The sequence below is a fragment of the Thunnus albacares genome, chromosome 16 (genome assembly GCF_914725855.1).
Source record: "Thunnus albacares chromosome 16, fThuAlb1.1, whole genome shotgun sequence".
Classification (NCBI taxonomy): domain Eukaryota; kingdom Metazoa; phylum Chordata; class Actinopteri; order Scombriformes; family Scombridae; genus Thunnus; species Thunnus albacares.
The window spans coordinates 16,397,273-16,420,982 of record NC_058121.1 but is presented as its reverse complement, the minus strand read 5'-3'; the positions used below and the strand labels follow the sequence as shown (position 1 = coordinate 16,420,982).

The 23,710-nt window shown below is 39.9% G+C and overlaps 1 protein-coding gene across 2 annotated transcripts; it reads left to right on the top strand.

Moving 5' to 3' along the window:
* The first annotated feature begins 1,082 nt into the window (after positions 1-1,082).
* On the top strand, positions 1,083-17,043 carry vegfab (vascular endothelial growth factor Ab). Of its 2 annotated transcripts, XM_044376504.1 has the most exons (8): positions 1,083-1,749; positions 3,916-3,958; positions 4,912-5,108; positions 5,943-6,019; positions 9,308-9,340; positions 11,939-12,013; positions 13,584-13,727; positions 15,166-17,043. In XM_044376504.1, the coding sequence occupies exons 1-8, from the start codon at positions 1,696-1,698 to the stop codon at positions 15,185-15,187; spliced, it is 645 nt and encodes a 214-aa protein (XP_044232439.1). In that variant the 5' UTR covers positions 1,083-1,695; the 3' UTR covers positions 15,188-17,043. The 2 variants fall into 2 exon arrangements, with proteins under 2 accessions (XP_044232439.1, XP_044232440.1); XM_044376505.1 differs by lacking the exon at positions 11,939-12,013 and having other exon boundaries at positions 1,086-1,749.
* Positions 17,044-23,710: the final 6,667 nt, after the last annotated feature.

Sequence of the window (23,710 nt, the reverse complement as noted above, 5' to 3'; positions counted from 1 at the left end):
TCTGTGATGCGTCATCTCAGCTGTTGCTAGAAAAAAAAAAGCGGCCGGTCAGGTGGTCATCTGAGTAGGACATCACACAGAAAATCCATTCTCCCGATATTGAGGTGATGGAAAGGAAGTCACGATGCGCATACTCCTACTTTCCGTGTGTGTATGCTTGCTGGCGCGTATTGACCGTATGCGACACTGAGGACGAAAACGTTGCACGGCGCACGCACACACGCGCGCAGAGCTATAGGCTACGTGTCCAGACACACACGCTCTTCTACTTAAGCAAGTTGGGTTTGCTCTGTCATGGAAACGCGGGCATAGCTGGAGCTCAACCCCAAGTAGCCACAAGACAAGAAATATTTGCCCTAATATGACCAGGACAACTGGAAATGAGGAGTGGCGCTCACCTTGCCTTAGCCTGAGTGAATTTGACCTTTTTTGATACATGTAATGTTTCTGCTCACAATCACACTGTTCAAAATCATATTGTATTTAAAACTTCTGCTCTAAAATGTATTGATCGGTAATTTCCCCTCGAAGAATGAGTGCGTAAGTAGCACATTATATTCAGGGACTTCTTTGCTGCAACGCCGATATCTGAAATTTAACTGTTAACTACAGCAATAACGACCCCTAATAGCTTTCTAGACTATTATATAGCAGCTTCATATTAAATGATTGTGCATCTTTGGCTTTTTTGTGCGCAGTGGATACGGCTTGCAGCATGTAGGGTATATGTGGCATGACGAAAAACAATTAAAAGCGGAAACAGACACAGCGGGTGATATATCAGCCGATAAAATGTAATGTAATGTGACACAACGATATCAGGATGCCCTCGTTTGCTTTTTTTGGCCCCCCTCAAAAATAGAAAATGAAAACAAACAGGCGCTAGAACTGTTTTATTCGCCTGTTGGTGATTTGATCACATGTGTCGACGTTTAATAGGTGAAACTTTTGAAAAAGATTTCAGAGAAGCGCGCATTGCCGTAGCCTATATCAGCCCATAGAGGACACACCTACCCTGTTCTAATGATCCACCAATCATCCACGTCTCCGGACCACTGCTCCCAGTAGTCACTACTTCACAGCCACAGTATGGAGAGAAGGAGACAGAGGTGGACGCGTTCTGTCTTTACGGAGAGAGCTGACCTGCTTAGTGCGCACTGACAGAGCAAACGGAATAAAAAGCCAGAGCAAATATAGCAAAGTTTTGTGGGACGAGTATCTCTCTGCGCGGTTTTCATTTTCACTGAGCGTCATCCCGGTCCATGGGTTCAGGTTGCACATAGGAGTAGGCTACAAGTTTCCAATGGACAGATTCTTGGAGACGGATGGCGCAACAAGCATGGGATTATTTTTGTAATGTGGATTGCTACTCCTTTGCAAGAAAATAAAGGTCTGCTGCGGAACAATGTGAGACGTTATGCGTCTTGGATTCTCGTGTTTCTGGATATCTTGAAAATCATTGGCAACAGTTGAAAAAAAAAAAGAAGTTATGCGCAAAGGATTGTATGCTCCGACCCTGGGACCAACATGGATTTGCCATTAAAACCCCCTGCCCCTTATTTAGAGAATTTTTAGCCGGTCCACTTGTGTTGTTGTTGTTCTTGTTGTTGTAAACTTCATGCTTGTGAACAAATCGCCACACTGGCCTCTTGGATTTTGAAACGTCGCCTGCCTTTGGATTGGATTTCCAACACGATGAACTTTATTGACAGTTTGACACTATTATTTCTGACGCTGTCAGCTGTCAAGGTGAGTTGAGTGATCCAGAGAGCAAACTGGAAAAAAAAAAAAAAAAAGAAAAAAAAAAAAAACATTAATCGACCTTTGCGAAATGTAGTCACCGGTCATTAATGTGTAGCTCGTCCTTGCCTTTCCTCTGGCTAGGTCATCGCTCGTGTTTAAACAAGCCGAAATGTTTAGTGGCTTTGGGCAGATTCAAACAGCCATTACGCGAGGCTGACACTATATAAACCGAACCCACACACTCGTGGGTGGTGCGTTCTTTGTGTCACAGATATGTTATATGTGATGATTTTCAAATAATGTTGTGAAGTTTGACGCTGGGTGATTGCAGGCCTGCTCTAAAACCACCTTGGAGATATTATTACGCTTTAAAGGCGCAGTGGCTCCATTCTGAATTAGGACATGTGAGCAGGTTCACTCTTGGCGCTGAGACTGCTCTTATGGTTAGCCCACTTCAATAAGAAGACGCATTGCTTTTCACACTGAAATTGAACACTCAGTTTTTGGAACAAACCCAACATTACCTCACAGATTAATCAAGTTGACTTGAGAATTTTAATGACTGTTTGAGACCGCGCTGTAAATCGCTTTCCATATAATCATTAATCAAGCGTTGTGAGTCCAGGAACGCTTGAGCAAAGGTTTCAAGGTGAAAAAAAATATAGCGCTAGTACACACACCACATGAGTAGGAGGCTGCATATTTTCCAACAACATGATTGGACTTTGAATGATTACTTCCAGTAGAAGTTTGCCACTTCAAAGGTAGAAATCATGTTTTAGGGGTGCAAACTAGTTCCTCTCTCGAGCATCTCTTCTCTAACCTGATGAGATAGACCCCCTCTAGAGTCCTGTAAAGTGTTTATTTAACTAACTGTGTGATTTAATGACAGCCTAAGCCAGCCAATCAACGCGGTATAGTATCAGGATGGCCCCCCCAACCGCTCATTATCAGTCATCACTCGGTTTAAAGACCGGTGTTCGCAGCTTGACACCCCACCATTAATAATACAGTATATAGTGTTTTGGGGGCTGGGGGCTTGGGTCTCTCAGCCCACAAGGTCGGACCCTCTCACGCCACCAGAAAGGGGTGGAGACAGCTGCGCTCACAGGCTCATTTTTTTTCTTTACGTTTCATTAAGGAGTGGAGTACGCCTTCCCAAAAAACGCCACTGAATACACGCCGGTGCCACAGGAATGGGTCTCACGCAATATTGGCGAGATATTGCGCGAGTTGTATGTGAGAAAGAGAGAGAGGGGGGGGGAGGGGGTGGTGGCGGCGGCGGCGTGGGGTTGCGCGCGCGTGTATATGTGTGTGATGGTGAGAGAAAGTTGTGCGTAAGGAGCGCGCGCACGCACTGATGGAAAGTTGCCAAAATCCTTTGTGGTCCGACTGGTGTGGTGACAACTACCCCCTGTGAGGGAAAGTAGCAGGCTGAAATTCTTGTCAGTTTTAATGGCAACAGTTATTAATCCGCGTTGCCTAGAGGCAGCGGATAAATGTTTGGTGAAATCGGAACTGAAACAAAACTAACACACTCACAACAGTTTATTTCCAGGTTATAACGTTTTTGCTGATGTGGTCAGCTTTTTCATGTTTGGCACATTGTACCTCCGGTCAAATATCTGATCATAAACATATAGCCTACACCACATGGTCTGACTTATCATACCGGGAACTTTATGAACTATAACTGTATAGTTTATGAACTATTCCATATGAATTATAGATCCTTAAATTAAGTTATGAGTATATACAGTACCAGTCAAAAGTTTGGACACACCTTCCCATTTCCTTGAATGAAAAAGTGTGTCCAAACTTTTGACTGGTACTGTAAGTTTTACCAAATGTTAAAACATAATGTATATTTCTAGCTTTTGCTTCAAAATGTGACATTCATGAATATAATCAGGAATGTGATATAGGATAGGCTTGTAGCTTGTATATGGCATACAATGTAACTCTCATTGGCCCATACACTGTGTCTAGTCCAGTCCAAGATAAGATGCATAGTGTGGTTTTCATATTCTGGCAGTGGCCAACAGAAATGTCAAAATGTAAATATATATTTTTTGCGCAACTATGGATAAGTAGAGGGCACTTTTTCTGAGCTCTTGCACAATTTACTGTAACTAACGGCTTGTTTTTTGTTTTTTTTTTTACTCCTTGCAGAGTGCCCACATACCGAAGGAAGGAGAAAGAGGTCCACATGACGGTAGGTGTCCCACAGGGCACCGTGGGAATACAGCTCCCCGGCTGGCAGAAAGCCAAACAGAAAGTGCTGGTTTGAGGTTCACCTTGACAATATTGGGGGAAATTATCGCCTCCTGGTGGACATTTTTGTAGCTTGACCTGCCCTCCTCCCCCCCTCCAACCTCCAGTCAGACTCTCCTTTTTAGTAAATGAGTGCAGTTTCACCCCTAAATCAAGACTGTTGTATGATTTCATTCTGTACAGCATTCCTTCTTGTTTGAGGTTAAGCTGGGGAAATGTTATGCTGACCAGACTCTTTTATAGAAAGGAATTTCACCCTCTTGGCCCACAATTTCATTTTTCACAATCCCACTGTTGCTCAATCTAATTTGGACAATCAGAAGCTGAACTTCATGATATTGTTCAGGCCCAGTATGTTTGGTTTGGCTTCCCAGAGGGCCTTCAGGCAGGGGTTGTTTTAGGCTCACTATTGCTCTGAGTGATAGTTTGGAGGTGTTGCCTGTCTGTGTCTTAATATCTTTCTCAAGAGCAGGACTCCAGCAAAGACAGAGCGAGGGGGCAAGTGGACTGAAGGTTAAAGAACAGACCTCAGGCTATTTTTATATAGCTGTAGGTGATCTGAATCACAATGGGGCACAAGCAGAGATATAAAATAGGTGTGATATTAGGGGTGTTAAACTCTAATGATGACAATATAAACAGATTGAAGACACAGGAACTAAGCTTACAAATTGCAATTCAAAGGAAAAACAAAAGTGGGACGTGTGTGTACATGTATGTGTGTGTTCAGCCCTCTCCTTCACTGTGAGCATGCCAGCATCATGTCTCCTTTTAGGTGTGTGTTATTGTTACAGCAGCACAGTACTACTTAAGAGTCAAACCTCACAGACAGCGGTTTAGTCTGGAGCTATGCTGCCATTTTATAACCCGATCCTCTGTGAATGTGTCTCTCAGTGATCCCTTTAATGGAGGTGTACAACAAGAGTTTGTGTAAGCCTCGGGAGCTGCTGGTGGAGATTCTGCAGGAGTATCCGGAGGAGGTGGAGCACATTTTCATACCGTCCTGCGTGGTGTTGACGCGCTGCGCCGGCTGCTGCAATGACGAAATTATGCAGTGCACGCCAACGTCCAGCTATAACATTACAATGGAGGTCAGTGGTGGTTTTTTCTTTAAAAATACTTTGGGTGTTTTGTGCAATGGTGTTCAAAGGGGTACTTTTGAAATTTTTATGAATTTTCTCCAACTAGGTGGTGTATGTGCTCTGAACAAACAATTTATGCCCAAATGTCACACCAGAGGGGCACTTTGGTTGCTTAACTGGCCCATCACAGTGCCTCCCAAGTGGCTGGCGTAAGTGTCCCTCTGGTCAGTCCACGTGCCTGTACAGTTAGCTGAAAAGCTGCCCTGGTGTGACCTTTTGGCCCAAAATGAACCCTATCCTTTTATGCAGTAGGGTAGGGGTGCCCCCTCTTCATTTTCACCCTTACTCTTTAGAGAGTATGTGCAAGCCTCTGGATCTGTGTTTATGAGCAGTCTGAATCACTGAGAGGTGGAAAAACATGTGGAAAAAGCAAAGAGGAAACCTGCTTCCTACTGACCTGTCTGCTCTTGATTTAAATAAACATTTCTAGTGAAGGGTGAAGAGCTTTTTGAACATCCCGTCCCCTCTTCCTGATCACTGTTCCTTGTTATACTCTAACTTTAAGCCCTGTTTTTCAGCTCTTTATTTTCTGAACACCACAGATCCATAAAATACTGTTTAAATAAGCAAGATTGTGCATCCCATGAAACCATAAAGGTTTTCTGAAACTCCCATGTAACTTACCAATTGTATTCTGTGCAGGTTAACTTTTAGTTGGTAAACTTAATCATCAGACTCCTCATCATCTGGTTTCTCCTCATCCTCAGCTTTTGTCTATTTTACTTCAATATTTCATTGAACTCTGTGAGAACTTCTCTTCTTTCTTGTTTTTTTTCTTTACAGATTAAAAGAATAAAACCCCAAAGGCAACAAAATGATATTTTCATGAGTTTTACAGAACACAGTGCATGTGAGTGTAGGTAAGAAACCCTGAACACACACTCAAACACACACTCATACACAAAGCACTGAACTGCTAACCACTGTGCACACTATGTATAACAGAGCAGAGGTCAGCAAACACGTCATGTAAAGTTAGTGTTTTCAGTTTGACTCTGACACGTTCAACAGATGCTTATCAGGAGGATTCATATCTTATCTTTGCTTCTTTTACTTCACTGATCGTAAAAAGACCTGAACAAGTTGAAGCAGATCCCAGCCGGCGTTCTCTATATTGCTTTAGTTTATCCTCATTCCATCACATTGCTCAAGTAAAGCAGATACATTTGTGCGAGTGCAGTGCTACCTAATCCTTTGTTTTCCTGCTGTGGCATGTAGAGGTCATTGTTGGATCTACATAGGTGTGATAGCTTTAGTTATTGATCTCTGAGATAAGCAGTGTGTGTCCTTTCTGTACCCTCTAGTCACAGTAAGATGACTTCTTCTAATTAGGCCTGAGGTAGAGTGACATCATATTTATACATTTTGTTAGTTTCTCTTATAGGTAGGTAGCTTAAATGTTTAATCTATTAAAGCCTGTAAAGAATACATTCAGAGATAAGTGTTATGTTGCTGGCATTTAAGCTTGACTGGCACAACAGATTTAGATGTTCTCTAAAAGTGAAACAAGGCAATAACACGTTTTATCTTCATATAATCTTCTACAAATGAATATGTCCCTGTCTGGGGTATTCATTAAAAAAAATGTCACCTTTCCTTGAGCTCTTGCTCCATCTTGGGCCTTGGTGTCCTCATCTTTTGTCAGAATCATGAGCATCTGAGCTTTGAGCTGTGTATCATGAATTAGTAAACTGTGACACAGCAAAACAACAGGGACATGCATCATCCTCCCACACTTCTGGAAAATCTAACAAGCAAATAAACATTGTAGACAGGACTGTTGGCAGAGGACCGAGCTCTGTTGTCACTTTTAGCATCTTTTCTGAGCTACTTGTTGTAATATATGTTGGTAACTTGTAAATCCCAGGCTGTCTATAGAGGCCATGGCTCGAAAGAAATATCACTTTGAACTCATTGCTGTACTGCTCTCTGATGATGTATATGTGATGAGTCAGTACTTCACTCTAAAACCATTAAATGTAGATGTAGCTATAAAGTTTTAGGGTACGTTTATAAAGTTTAAGAGACTCTGATCAATCTTCAGTATTTAGTGCAGTTCTAAATTTTTCACAGTACTGTGCAGATTACATGTAACATGACATACAACCAGTGGTGGAAAGTTACTCAATTCACTGTACTTAGGTAAAATTTTGAGGTACTTGCACTTGCGTATTTCCATTTTTTGCTACTTCGTATTTCTACTCCACTACATTTCAGAGGCAAATATTGGAGTTTTCCCTCCAATCCATTTTTAGTGACAGCTAGAGTAACTTTGAAATATTTGTTTTTTTTCATATCAAACATATGATTAGTTTATAAAATATTATATATTGTTATAAATTAAACTACTCAACAGTATTTAAATAAGTTAAAATTAGTTCCACCTCGACCAAATACATTCTTACTTTAGATATTTAAAGCAGCTATAATCAATAATTTCATATTAACAATGGATATCATGACTACTTATATATAAAAAGGGATCGCTTGTAATGAACCCACAGAGCATTATCCACAACTCTGCAGTTCCTTTCAGCTCTACATAGTGTTTTGGTGTCTTTCAGCTTATTGTTTTGGTTTTCTGGCTCGCAACTTTACCATTTTGTTTCAGTCTCACAGCTCTCATCAGTTTTCAGTCTATACTCTACCTACACAGCACTGAAAAGCACACAAAGTAAGCAACTAGCTGTTGAACAGTTCGTTGAGTGGAGCATTTAGCCAATAAAGAGCCTCATAGTGTTCTCAGGAGTTGGCGGAGACCAAAAACTAAAAAGAGATTGAATATTGAACTTAAAGTCTCCCCTCCTCTGATGTACGTGCAGAGTTTGACACTCGAAGGCTGTTTTTACAATCATCTGCTTGAAAGTGGAAAGTTTCTCTGAGCTCACCGAAAATCTGAGTTTAAGGCCTTCGAGGAGGATTTGTTACATCACAACTAGCCAATCGTGGTCCAGTGTGCAGCTTACACAACTGTGATTTGGAAACTTGAAGTCTCCAGTGCACATAAACTGAAAATGGACTTTTCAGTAAAGTAGGACACATCTTGTGTCCAGTAGTTAAACTTTCGAAATGAAAAATATTTGCATATTCATCAATTTTTTTCTGGATTTATTTATTTATTTAGTTGAAAAAGCATATGACACACAAATTATTATTCAAAGTAGAATATTTTAATACATCTTAAAACATGTCTTGAGGGGATCTTTAACTTCATCCAGTAGCAGGGAACACAAATGAATGCTAATATTCCTGTCGTATCTGCATGATGCTTATATAAGCAACTGTTTGCTAACAAGTTTGCAATATGACAACTTTATACAATGATAATATGTCAATGTTGTGGTCACTTGTGTTCATTTCCGCTGCCCCCAATACATTTAAGTGGCCAGAAAATCTAAAATTTTCTGGTTTTGTACTTTAAATGCAGTTGCTTTCTTCTAAGTGAGTAGTTTTTACAGGATCTGAATACTTCTTGGACCACTGCATATAACTGAGTAGATTTTAGTGCAGTTGATATAACATAGTACACACAGTATGCGTAGACTAATACATTTCAGTCATCTTCAGATACATAGCATACTGTATATATGCACACACATCCACATATGCATTGATGTGCTTTATTCAGCATACTGATGTGGAGTTACGGTACCAACCTGTCAACTAGAAACTTGGCCGGGTGTCTGTGACCTTCGTGAATGAAACACTGTTTCCTAACACTTTTGGATAACTGTTGCCAGCACATTTGTTGCTCCACACTCTCTTATCGGCAAGAGTCGTCACGCGGGCGACAGTGAAACAAATCTGGCAACCTGATATTGTAGTTATGTTTTTATGTGTGTCTATATCCATTAATGAACGCAATAATTCATATGCCTGTCCAACAGTGTATGACATGTGTGCGCAATTTCCCAAAAAGTCTGGTTCATTTACCGAGCCAGACATTTGAAAGTGAAAGCCAGTTTAATCACAGTTTCTGGTAAAGGATGATGATGTAACATGCAAATACAAAGATTGATATGAGCCACCCATGGTGATAATGAGCCTCCCCGTCTCTCTATTGTTGATTATCTTCATATGTATCTGTTTACCAGGAAATAATGGCATGCTGTGATCTAATATCATGTTGTTTTGTTCCTGCCTTTCAGGTTAAGGAGAGAAGTGAGAGAACAGAGAGAAAAGTGAGTACAGCACTCTTTCTTCTTGGAGATTGAGTTTTTGGGGGGAAACAATGGGGACTTGAGATTTGATCTTTCTCCTGTTTTCTCCTGCAAACAAACTCTCACTCTCTGTCGTCTGTAACTCTCGGCTTTTCTGACATTATCCCATATGTTCTTACTTGCTTAATCTTGACCTCCCTTTTCCTCTGTCTCTCCATTTTCTTTTACATTAATACACTCAGGGAGGGAGGGGGGGGGAACAAAAAACACCTCATAATGATAATATTTCATTAAAACCCAAGCTGGTGATAAACACGGGGAATACCAGGTTAATCCATGCAGGTGAATGAGTGACACTTGATGAGTTCATTGCCCTCTCCGTACCTGCCCTTTACACCTTTCCTCCTTCCTCTATCACATCTTTACATTCCTCTCTTCTCATCTTTACTGTTTACATCCCACTTTACTTCTGTTACTCCTGTTACTGGCTGCTCTGATATAGATAAGTGTTTTTGAAGACCTGTTAAACTTTTGTGTTTATGGTCCTTACTCATGTTTTCTTCCCTTCCCGTGCAACAGGAGTCAGTGTACTAAGGGTCATTAAAACTCTTTTATCCTCCTTCTGCGAACAGTCGTTAATATCTTTCTATTGCAGGGTGTATTGTTGGCTCTATTTTGGTTTTATTTCAGGTCAAATGTCGTATAGTAGATAAGAGTTGGTTCTGAGACCTCCTCTTTGACCTTGTCTTAACTGTTTACGAGTCCGACTGCGGTGGTTACGCTGTTACAAAGTGGTGGTTTTAGGGTCATTCAACTTCTTTTTCTGATGCTTTCATACTTCCGTGTTAGTTTTAACATTGGCCTCCTGCTATTGAGAAGTCTGTTAGCATGACTCATCCTCTTGAGGTTGTGAAACTAGTTGACTTTCGATGTCCAGAGTGAAAACTGATTTCGTAATGCCTACAAGTGGAAATTCTTGAATTTACAACACATCAGCTTCAGCCTGTTCTGTGGATATTTGGTGTTGTATTTGTCATCCAATGCAAGCTGGCTCGGACCAAATGATATGTTGTGCGCATATAATAATAACTGGGCTTTATACAGCGTTTAAAGTCCCCTCAATTAAAAAAAAATGCATTTTGCTTGTTAATACTTCCCTTGAATGTTTGACCTGTGCAGGAGTAGAGTTTGACACTAGAAGGCTGTTTTTACATCGCTTCTGCTGAAGGGGCAAAGTTTCTCCATGCTCATTTTAAATCCTAATAATAAACAAATTAAAGGTGTGTACTTACAAGCATGATTTGTGACATTACAGCTAGTTTGTAAGCCAGTCATGTTCCAAAATGCAAATCATACAAGTGTGATGTGGAAACTTGAAGCCTCGAGGAAACACTGAGAATTGATTTTTCAGTGAAGTATGAGACATCTTGTGTCTCGTAGTTAAACTTTCAAAATGAATAAGATTAGCATATTCATAAATTCCACATCCAGAATCTATGAATATGCAAATCTTGTTCGGAGTAGCTATATTTTTAAGACCTATTAACTAGGTAAATTGAGTTTTTTTATGGAAAAAGAGGTTTTTTTTATGTATTTAAAAACATTGTCAGAGGGGGTCGTTAAACTATCAGCATTGATATACTGTAGTAGTCATGAATATCCATAGAGTCTTCTCAGCAACATCACTCTTGGATACATTTCTACTGAGTATTTCAGAACTTATCATGTATAAAATGCAAAGCTTTATACATGCTATATAGCAAAAGCTTATGCGAGGTAGATTAGCTCAGCTTGCTTTTGAACATACCGCCGGATATTTTAATGCACACCTGCACCTGCGAAGCTCCAGGTGTACGCTTTATAGGCCTGTATGCTTTTATGGGCTTGTTTTCATTGTGCTGTGGTCTGAAACAAATTGAATCAGCCATAAAGAGTTGACCCAGATAGGCTGAAAGATGTAGTTTTGGTGAAGTCCAAGTTTATTGTGCTCAATTCTTCTGGGAAATTTTAGAATAGCCGGCCAACGCAGACCTCAAACTACACACTCTGCAGTCATTGTGCTGTTTTACAAAAAAAGATAATCTTCTCAGCCCAAGTTGGACAATAAAGTGATTTTCTCACAGAACATTTGATATTCATCATATTCACAAACGACAGTACGTGTTGAAACCACCTACATTGAGCTGCATTACTGTGGGTGTGTCTTTAGGACACATTTCGATGGTTGCTTCAGCTTTTAAGAAGGTAATTTTTCTAGTCATTTTTCAACACATGGTTGCATTTATTCCCTGCACTCTTAAAGTTACAAGGATATGGTCCACTTTAAACATATCACAGACACTCATGTGAACACTGCCTGATGCCTTTCTCATAATTTGACAGTTATTGTTCCAAACAAGTAAATCAGTAACAATAATCAAATTAAACAATAATCTGTTATGAATGACTAATTGTTTGGCTCTTTGATTTATAGAAATTTCAAAAGATTGATCTTAATCAGAGTTGATCTAGCAACCATCAGTTTAAGCTTTTCTAAAAGCATCAGTCTACACAGCAGTCCATTCTCTCTCTTCAGTCACTCAGGCATCTCTCTGCGTTGTTGTCCTCTTTCTCTTCCAGAAAACCCCGGAAAGGCAAGGGTAAAGGCCTAAAGAGAAAACGAAAGAAAAACCGTGACAAAACAATTCACGATGCGTATGTCAGCTCCGCCTTCTCCACCTACCTGCACCTGAGTGTTGCGCTTCTCATAATTAAGCTCATTTGGGAGGAGCTCATTTGCCCCTTTTAATTTGCACCATGTAATTTGCCCACGTCAACTAGCATGTTGCTACTGTTGCACTTGTCCTAACTTTGTCTCTCGCCCACTCATCATCAGATTGTCAGCTACATGTTTGCTAACACGTTTTGCTAAAATAGCTTTAGCAAAACCTTACATAACAGCGATAACCAGGGAAGCAGACTTGCTAGCTCCCTAACCCATCGCCACCCCTCAAAATCCCATATTATCTCTTCCCAACCATACCAGCTCCATGTTTGCAAGAATGTCACTCTTTATGACTGAGACTGGTAGATGGTTGGGATGAGGTCCAGCGGTGTATCATGAAAAACAGTAGAAGCACGAGGTACAAGTTGCTCCTAACATCTTGTCAGATTGATAAAGGACATGTTTAAAGAAGCTGGAATAAACAGATCTTAGATCAGCTGTTAGCTGTAACTTGAACCGTCTACTGAAACAGATCCACCAGCATGGCTTCGCAGAGAAGTTCATACTGTTCTGGTATCTGTGCTGGGATCACCAGGATTGTAATCATGGTCCTGTGTTCAGTGTTGAGTCTGTGCTGCTTTGCTGTGTCTCGTACCCGTCTCTTTTGTTCTTTTCATCTTTCCAAACAGGTTTTGCCATCCCATGCATAATGCTGGTACTTTTTATGTAACGTGTAGATATGAGTGATGGCTATCTATTGGTTTGTTGTTTTTTTTTCTTTTTTTTTGCTATAGGGGGGAGTTGTAAACCAGCAAATTGTTTAACAAGTACTGTTTTGTGTCTTTGCCTGCTTTTGACTCTGAAACAATGCAAAAGCACCCATATTTTATTCAAAAATCATGAAAAAGTGATGTCATGTTCCTTCAGTGGTCTTACTGTGAATGAATACATGTCTGTTTGTTCATCTGTAATTTGTATATTAAGGTATCAATGGAGTATCTGAGCCTTCATCTGTCCATTTCAGCCTCTGTTATCTACATCTTCTGAATCTAATGTCTCTCTGTGGGAAAAGTAGTCTTCAGTTTTCACTCAATAAAATGAAATCTTTCTTAACGGAGCTCCAAGCAGGCCCTTGAGTCTTCTTTATCAAGAGCTGATCATTTGTAAGAGTGAGAGTGAGAAGTGTGGTACAGTTGACCTGCAGTTCAAAGTCGATATGTGTCGTTCTGTGTTGCATGGACCGGTCCAGAGCTTTGCTTATCGCATGTCTAACACATCCAAGGCATTTGTGAGTGGTCCAATCAATGAGGGAGGGTTTGGGGGCGTGAGGTCGGGTAATTTTACTGCTTGAATATTCGCCTGCTCTGTGGGAACCTGTGTGCAATACTACCCAACTGTCACATGCAATACAGCTTGTTGGGCTGGGGCTTGGAAAAGCAAACTGGAGCATACGAAAGGGTTGACCTAAGGGTGACAATTTCAATGGGCGGTAACACTACACTGTGATAATCTGCATCTCTCCCTCTTCCTCTCCATCTCTGTCTGTCTCTCTCTGTCCAGTGTTTGTGAGCCATGTTGTGATCACTGCTCAGAGAGGAGAAAGCGTTTGTTCGTGCAGGATCCTGTAACCTGCCGGTGCTCCTGCAAACACACAGACGAATACTGTAAAGATCGCCAACTAGAGCTCAATGAGAGGACCTGCAAGTAAGTGTTGGTTTAGAAACCAAGCAATTTTCTTAATCAACGCAGTGTGTACATATTTTCCACAATATCAGCGTTTTTAATCTACTGGTGTTACCTATAATTGCTGCAAATTTCAAATAAATTAGATATACATATTCCATGAATGGCTCAAAAATTTCAAAATTTTAAATATTGCAAATAATGCTGCACAACTTCCAGGCCTCATTGGGCTTTAGCTTTAAAGGGGATGTATCATGCACATTTCCAGGTCTATATTTTTATTCTAGGGATCTACTGGAATATCTCTGTAGGATTTACAGTTCAAAAAACTCCTTATTTATCTTATTCTGGCCCTTTATGTAGCCCCTCAGTTCAGCCTCTTTCTGAAACAGGCTGTTTCAGCTCCTGTCTCTTTAAGGCCCCCCTCCCGATGAACCCACTCTTCTGACTGGTTAGCTCCCGGAAGCTGCCCCTCGGCAGATGTCCAGCGGTTCCAGAGGTCACATAAACAAACAATAGTTGTAGGATTTCACATGTTTTTTTTTCTTTTTTCACCCTTTACTCAAAAATGGGCACTTCTTAAATACATCTGTACATGTTTGAGCCTGAATCTGATTTAAAATATGCGAGCGGACAATGCAAACAACCTTAGCAACAAAAGCTGTTTGTTGGTATGCGCAAACAATCTGACATCATAATAAGGAGGAGGTAGAGGTAATGTTGCAAAATGAAGTGTTCAGGGCAGGCTTAAGCCCTGGCTTTTGACTTGCAGGGAACATTTTTCATCTGTTCACCTCAAATTTTGGACTTTTGACCATGTTTAACATAGTCATCCAATATCATAAAAGTATAAAAATAACAGAAAAGCACAAAAAGCATGATATATCCCCTTTAAATAGCTGTTATAAAATAAACATAAAATAGGTTTTTACTGATTTCTTGACAATAGACTTCAGTCTTACTGATTTTAAGCAAATAAGCATACATTGGCTACATGTGTGTTCACTGTAGCTGCTGGAAACTGTACCAGTCCAGTGAATCTTTCCTCCATCAGGAAATTAGATTGACGTCCATTGTTTCCATGTCGGAACATGCTTGTCCCCAATGTACTGTAACTGCAGCAGTGTCTTTAATGTAGCTTTCAAGCCTGTGGTGATTCAGCCACTGATAGCTGGTGATATTCTGCTGATATTCTGTTTGTAGTTTGGATTTGGCATGAGTCTCTGACAGCCATCAGATAACAACTGGACAAGATTCTAAGTGTTACTTCATGTTACAGGAGTCATCAACACATACTGATTAATTACTAAGTCAGGGGAGTCATCTAGCTCTCAGCGAGGCGCTATTAATTTGCATTTATCTGATGTTGTTAAATCGTCCCTTGTGTTTATGTGTGTGTACATGTCTGAGCAAAATAGCAAAGAGCTCAAAACTAATTTTTTCTTTCCTTCTTGTTCAGATGTGACAAGCCAAGAAGATGAGAGGGGTGGTAGCACCAGATGTACAAGATGAAGGAATATTCTAGAGATATTTCATAGCACAGCACTTTGACCTTTGAACCGTAAGCTCTTCTTTTCTGTGGAAAGCATTCCCCTTGGACTGACAGAGAACAAAAAGAAAAAAGAACTGAAGTTTCCTCCCACTGTATATCTGTGTGTATATAGACCATGATAAAAGAAAAAAGTACAGAATTGTTATGCTGCTACAAATCAAATAACTAAACCCATCATTTGACGAAAAAGCAAATACCATGTGGTTTTGTATTCTAACAGGCTTGCAATGCAGGTGTAGTTGTGTTGTCAATTCATTGTATGCAATTACTTCACTGGATATGAGTCTACTGTGGTTGTGTGTCAGTCATAAATTACAAAACCTCTCAATCTAAGATATATTTAACTGCTAAAACAGTGGGTGAGGCTGAAGAGGACATGGGAGAGCTCTCCTTTCAAAAAAGGTGGATGCATTTTCATCGGTCGACTTTTGCTTTTGGAGTATAGCAACTGGACAGTCACGACAGCCGATGGAAATCTTGAATCTGTCTCTTCAAGATATTGCTACTTTTCCTCCGAGGAAACTGCGGGATTGATATGGACAATGTTTCACAATTGTGATCAGCTTGCAGGAGAAGAGACGTGGAGTGCCATATACTTTTAAAGGGATACTGGTCATCAATAATAGCATCTAATGTTTTGCTATGTCCTACATGAAAACCACTGAAAACATCCTATACTGTAGTTTGATTCCATTTGAAAAACTGTGCCTCACAACATGTACTGAGAAATCTTTCGAGTGCTTTTTAAATTATTTTTGTTTCCTTTTTCAGGAGAGGATTATCAAAGTAGTTTGGTTAGTTGTTGAACTCAATACAGAATCCATTGATTACATATCTTCTTCTCTGAACTTGTACATACTTAATATCCCTTTATGCCATAGTCCATTTTAGATAATTTATAATGTTATAGAGTATTTTTCAGTATTCAGTCTTCTTCCCATATTTAATTTGGTCTATTTATATATGCAGTGTTATGTACTTGTGGCTGTCCTATCTCTCCCTTGTGTAACGTCACTGATGGCTACTCTCAGCATGGAGACTCTCTGTGCTTTTCTAAGAAACAAAAAACAACAAAAAAAAAAAAAATCAAAAATGATTTGTTAACATTCCCTAAATGGATCATTGTACTGATGACACCTCCTCTGGATTATTCAACCCCTCTTATGTAACGATGTGGGTGCCGTGTAGAACTTTAACTCGTGTAACTGTGTGTTTGTGTACATGTGTGTGTATGAGTGTGTGTTCACATGCATTTTGCTAATGTGTGCATCTGTCTGTAGATTAGTTAGTAAGTTGTATTTAAGTATTTAAGTAAGTAGCGGACCTGTGTTTTGTCCGTCCTGCAAGATGCAAATACAAATGAACTACTGCTAGCAGCTCAGCATACACTAGCACAACACCATCACCATTTTAAATTTGGATAACAATCTGCATACTTTCTGCCATCAGTCTTAGAGCCTTCATTATTAGTTCTCTTTGTCTCTTCTTCCTCACTATTAACGTTTTCTGTGTCTATGTAAAACAGTAAAGCATATTTATTTTCAAATTATATTGTTTTTATATAAAATAAGGAAAAGGTTGCTGTGTTGTGAATGCTGTGTTTTAAGAGATTTAATTAGGCAACATGAGATTTCCATGTTTGTGTGCAGCAAGATGATACTCACACATCTAAACCCAGAAGAATGCAATCAGGAAGACAACTGAACTGAGAAACTAGAAATTCCTGCACGCTTTTCATGAAAGACAGACAGATATTCAGCCTTATGAATAAAATGGCACTTTGAAGCAGTGTGCAGTAATTTCATCTGTCACATCTAACTGTAGACAACCATTTAGGGACGCTGGAAGAAATAACACAAAATTTTGTGAGAGCGGTTGTGATCCCTAATAATGTGAAGATAACATTTCTCCAGTGCAAAAGAAATATTATACAGATTGATCTTTCATGTGAAACACTCAGCAGGTTAGGAAATGACACAACTTTCCCTCAATAGATAAGTTAGATAGAAAGATAGAGAGGTTGTATTATTGAGTGAAGAGTGGCAGCCTTCAGTAAAAGCATCTTCAGAGCCATTTCTGTGCAAACTAACGTTTCCATTCTTTCCATAATGAAAGAACATGTCACCCAGTGCAACAGTGTGTCTCACTGATATGCTTTTAGTAGTTTATGGACAACAACAGATGTCTGATGGCGCAAAGGAATAAGATATATTAGGCTTTAGATACACACACAATACTTGTAAGTAGATCAATTCATTGTTGGTTTGGATCTGCACATGAGATTTGTTGACAGTCAGAAAAATATAGAAAATCATCGGTCGTATCCTTTAAAGTTAGGGCAAAACTTTAAGGAGGATTGCTCTATCCAGAATCGTGACATACAGTGCAGTCAGACCCAAATTGGTGAGGTAAAATTTACACAACACATTGCGTTGGTCAATGAAATACATGCCAACAGGCATTCCAAGCACATTAATTTGTGACATGAAAAGGTTAACTCGATGTTAATTTCGCAATTGTCAAGATGGAGCATTGCCGTGACAACTTTCCAGAACTGTCTCATAGTTTTGCATACCGCGCTACGGTGTTTTGCATCTAACGAGCCCTTAAACTCACTTGTTTGTTATTCCAACCAGCCTTCATATTCAGATAATCCATACCTGAAACAACACATAATTCAACCTACTGTGCTGTTTGTATTTGATGAAGATCAAACAAACCCTGATTGACAACAACCAGCACAAGAATTCAATCTCACCTTGTCCCTTAAATCCATGAGTCATTTTGCAGATAAACATTCAGCTTGACTAACTCTGTGATTAGAATTAAGCAATATTTACTTGCATTAAGAGACAATGCAAGTGAAAATTCTAGTTTGACTGCAGCGTTAGGCTACCACCTCTTTCCCAGGAGCTAAGAATTCAAGAATAATTTCCCTGAAATCAGAGTATCAGGAATCTATTTCCAACCTAATTCCAATAAGTACAATTGTTCCAGTCGTTCCTTCCTTGACAAATAATTTTTTTGGCATGCTGGTGGCATTTTGAGACTTTCACCCTAGTTCACTAATACCTGTAACCTCCCAATGAAAACAGGCTTCTTTTCCGTTTCTCTTTGCCAGATTATTATGTCACCTGTCCCCTTTTAATCCAACAGAGAGGACAAAGAGCAGTTTTTGCTACTATGGGATTAGTGATTTGTTCAGTGACACTTTAGCAGTAGCTGAGCTCTAGGCCCCTGGACCAAATCTAACCCTTATGAATGTAGATTAAGTGGAGGTTTTTGGATCTTTGGTCATGTTTGTTTTGAAACTGGCTCCCTCTTAGCCCCATTGCCTGCTGCTTCCTGGCAGATTAGCTCCTGCATGGCACTAATGCAGCCGTGCAAAAGCTCTGCTCTCCCTGACTCATGCTCTTTACGTGCATACCTAAATATAAAGCACACCATATAATCCCTGTAAATTGTGGGGCCCCTTCCACTGGGTAAAACACCCCAAAGAATGTCATAAACCGTAATCTGTGATTTACCAAGAACCCAGAATCCAGGAAGCTAGCTAGTTGCCTGTCTTGCCCTTTAGTTTAATTATGGTTTAGTGTCAGTCTGGACTGTTTATTGAATAGGATGTTTTAATGTAAGATGTACAGCTGGTTTCAGATTTGCCCACTTAAAAATGACAAGAAGAGGAGGAATTACTGGAAGTATACTTAAATTGCAAAAAAGTATACATATTATTTTTGATATGGAGGCTATAAACACATAATATACCATTTTAGTAATTTTATGGTGGGGGGGTTTCATACCCTTGTTGTTATTTCCCTGATATCTTAATGAATAATCTAATTCATTAAGTCCAGAGAACTGTTGAATGTTATTGTGTGAAACTAAAAATGCATCAATCCTCATATATGTCACCTTTAAAAGATATTCTGACCATATAAACACTGAGAGTAAAGAGAGAAACTCTTGCACACCGGCAACACCGAGTCAGTAGTAGCAACTCTACACTTCATTTCCAGTTTACAAAAGTCTTATCTCTCCTAAACTCCCATTTGGACATTAGACAGTTTCTTGTCACGTGTGACAGATTATAAACAAGGTGATTCAATATTTATCAGAACTTGCGTTCTTATCTGGCAAAAGTTCAATTGACAGGAGTTGAATGTAATCTGTGGTCATGCCAATATGTGTTTTACTGATGACACAACTCTGCTTTCTTGAAATTCAACAGGTATATCTATAGATGACTCCAAAACTTTTGAAAACTATCAATCAGTGTGCTAAGAATGGCTACTGAGACAAAAACAATTTAAAAAAAAAAAAAAGCTTTGCTTTATTTAGACTATCATGACTGCTGATTCTAGGTCTCAAGTTGCTCTAGCTATGTAACATCTCAAATCAACAACACAGTGGAGTGCAAGTAGGAGTAAGTAGGTTATCAGGTCATTTTGGGAGTTCAACCTGGAGGAAGTTCAGCTGTTTAAAGATACACATAATTTATTATCGGTGTAAACCCTTTAACATCCGCCTTGAACTTGACTTCCAAATACTGCAAGTGGTTTTAATATTTGGGTTACAGTCAGACAGTTTAAAAGTTGCCTTACGCATGTATTTGGCGCCCCTGTTTCCAGTAAAGTGTTATATAAACAATGTTATGAGATACAGATGGGTGGCAAATTAAAGAAAGAACTAACAAATTGTCTTAGTGAGGCGTTGGGCCACCACGTTCTGCCAGAACAGCTTTTATGCTCCTCGGCATTGATTCTACAAGTCTCTCAACTCTACTGGAAGGATGGACACCATTCTTCCAAAAGATATTCCCTCATTTGGTGTTTTGATGATGGTGATGGAAAGCACTGTCTAACACGTCGGTCCAAAATCTCCCATAGGTGTTCAATTGGGTTGAGATCTGGTGACTGCGAAGGCCATAGCATATGATTCTCATCAATTTCATACTCATCAAACCATTCAGTGACTCCTCATGCTCTATGGATGGGGGCATCATCCATAGAGCATGTCATCCTGGTAGAGACCACTCCCATCAAGATGGAAATGTTTCAACATAGGATAAAGGTGATCACTCAGGACAACTTTGATTTACAGTGACCCGTCCCTCTAAGGGGACAAGTGGACCCAAACCATGCCAACAAAATGCCACCCACAGCATAACAGAGCTACCGGATCCCCATACTGTAGGGGTCAAGCATTCAGACCTGTACCGTACTCTTAGTGTACGCCACACATGCACTCGCCCACTTGTCAAGAATATACTCATGGTGACTCATGTGACCATATCACTTTTTTCCACATCTCTGTAGACAGCGCCTATGCTTTTTGCACCACTGAACTCTCAAATATGCGTTCATCTTTGTAATGAGGGGTTTATGCAATGCCACCCTACTATAATGTCCCTCTCTATGTAATTGTCGACGGACTGTTCTTGCTGACAGTCTGATCGTGTCCTGCATTGACATTCTCAGTCACCTGAGAAAGAGTTGCCCTTCTGTTCCTTTCCTCTGTTTCCTTACATATCACACTAATGCACGAGCATCACAGTCATCAAATATGCGCCGTCGACCGCAATTTCCAACCCTACCCAACCCTACTTTTACTGATGTGTCTCCCACAGATTTAAATGCAGATGTCACTTTGGTCACTTTTCCTATTGAAACACCAGCCAGTTGAGCAGTCTGAAAAATTTCAGGACTGAAAATTAGAAAGATGTTCTATCTTTGGCCACTTGAGGGCAGCAGAAGCAAGCTGGAAACACAACATTGACATATTATCACTTATAAAGCTGATATGGCAAACTTTTTAGCATACAGTTATATATTTACACACCCAGCAGATACAGACAAACATTAAAATTTATGTGTTCGTCATGTTTCTAGACACCTGGTGAACGTAAGATAAATATTCACTCTCTTTAGCTCTGTTTAGACTGTCTGACGGAAATATTTGGATCCTTAGCTTCTAAATACTACACTTTGTTCACCAGCTGGTCTTTAATGGTGTCTGTCTGCTGTTTGGCACCGGGCAGGGAACAGAGTGAGCTATTAGAGCGTTTTCGCTGAAAACAGCCTGCTGCGTCTGAAAAAGACAATAACGAGAGCGGTGAATCAAAACAGAAAAGTCGGATGTTGTAAAAACAAAATGAGACGAAAGATGCTAAAGTGGGTTTGTCACTACAAGCAACAACTTTCACATCACATGAAGGGACTTGATTCATTGCTAAAAGAAAAATAGTATAGCATCTTTAAAAAAATACAGCTTTGTTATTTAAGGTTTTGATGTAGGTTTTTTTTTTTTTTTACAAACCAAAGGGATTCAGGTCACAATGCACAATTTTTTCTTGCTCTTTTCTTCTTGTTCATATCCTGGCATACAAAGAGCTGACACAATGTCTCTCTGACTGAGAAATGGAATACTATTTCAGGTCCAAAGTGACTGAGGATTGAAGAGCAAAGGACGAAGTGAAAATGTGGAACAATGGCAGCAGGTTTGATTAAAGGTCCTGTCAGCTTTAAGACCTGAGGCAGGCGACGTGCTCTCAGGCAGGTAAATGAACCCAACGCTGCTGATGTAAAAGGAGAAGAAATCACGACTCGGCAAAAGCCCCTCCCTGAGGCGTGTCCACAGGGTAGTCAGGCGTGATATGTGCTCACTCACACGTACTACGTCTTTAAGGCTTCTGATCTATATTTACCCACATTTCCAACTGATTGTGACACTGAAAAATACCCTCCATGAGTCATGAGGCAGGGAACCGGAGAGGGAGGGAATGGGAATAAGAGTGAAATCAGTTTAAAGAGGGATCAGTGGAGCAGGGTGGAAAAGAAACTAATTGAGCTGAAGGGGGGAGGAAGGGAGAGAAAAGAGGATAACAATTGGATGGAGGAGAGTATGATAGAGAAGGAATAGGTTGGAGGACTTGAGAGAGGTGGAGAGCTGAGGTGGAGTTGCACTGATGTGTCTCCCTCATCTGTATGTGTGTGTGTTCGCTTACGCAAGACAGAGAAAGAGAATCAGTGATAGAAAAACTGAGGTAAAGCCAGGAGAAAATGATTTATTAATTTCCTGTCACATTCAAAGCTCCTGTAAAACTTGATTTATAGATTACAGAAGTTTTAAACTTGCTACATTCTGCATCTGTATAACATTTCAGTAGCAAACACACGGCTGGTAAAGATGGTGAATGTGGCTTTGCCGCTCTGGCTGCACCCACTCACCCCTCACATGGGCATAGTCCAGCTTACACTCATTACCACAGCATTACCATTCACCAGGCATATCTGAGAGTGTGTCTGCATGTGCTTTTGTCCGTGTGTGTGCATTTATGTGTTCATGTGTGCATGTGCTTGCCAACGGTCGAGTTTATTGATCAGTTGGAAAGTCTTCTTTTTGTCTTTTTCACCTTAATTTTCTTTCTCTCTCTTTCTTTGCGTCCTATATACATCTGACAAACATGTCAAATTACACTTTCTGACTGATTGAATCAGAGCACAAGTGTTTGTTTAAAGGAAATATGCAAACTCCCTTTCTTTCAAGAGTTTCTCTCAAGAGAATATCGACACAAGTTTCAATGGTATCAATCTTCTTGTGTCACTCTCGGCAAGACACCAAATAAGCGTATTTCCCAAAATGTCAAAGTATTCCATCAAGATTACGTAACACAGAAGACACTCTAACGATTGTGATATTTCCTCAATCTCCTTGTGGATTTTTTTTTTTCATTTTGCCCCTGCTCAGAGAGATTCAAACACAGGATCAGGAGTAGAGCAACACTGGGGGATGTCTTGCTCAAGAACACAGCAGGACAAATGCTTGCTAGCCCCGTCTGCTTGTACACAGATTTTCGTAGGCCTCCCCTAAAATGTGACTTTTCAGCGGTTTTATTAAATATTTTGAAGGTATTATAGTTAAAAAGTACTTTCACTGTAAAGTATGTCTGCGAAATCTGCAAGTGAGGAAGTGATGTGAGCTAAGGGAATTACAGCAGATCAAGCAGAAAAGAGCTGGATTTATGTTGTGTTCTTGTATTAGACAGGCCCGGCCTTGTTAGAGAATCCACAAGGGCTCAGTGTTAAAAATTTGGCTCAACTATCCAACTCCTGATCAACCACAAATCACTTAGAAAACAGGCGAGGAAGCTGACTTGAAAAAGCATGAAATTTTAGGATTAAGACTAAGAACAACACTGATTTACTCTTTCATTCACCCAAAAGAAAATCAGTGATTAAAGGGTCAGAGATGGTGGTAAATTTGGATTCTTTTGTTGAAGGTGGATACAAGAATTCTCTCACATTGAGACTTGACTCTTATAATCCTAAAGTCCAAAAGGGAGTTCTGACTGTGCATGTGTGTGTATGCAAGTATTGTTTGACTTCTTATCCTTGCTACAAAGGCACACTATAATAAATTGCTATAAAAATACAGCCAAATTCTAAAAGTAAGG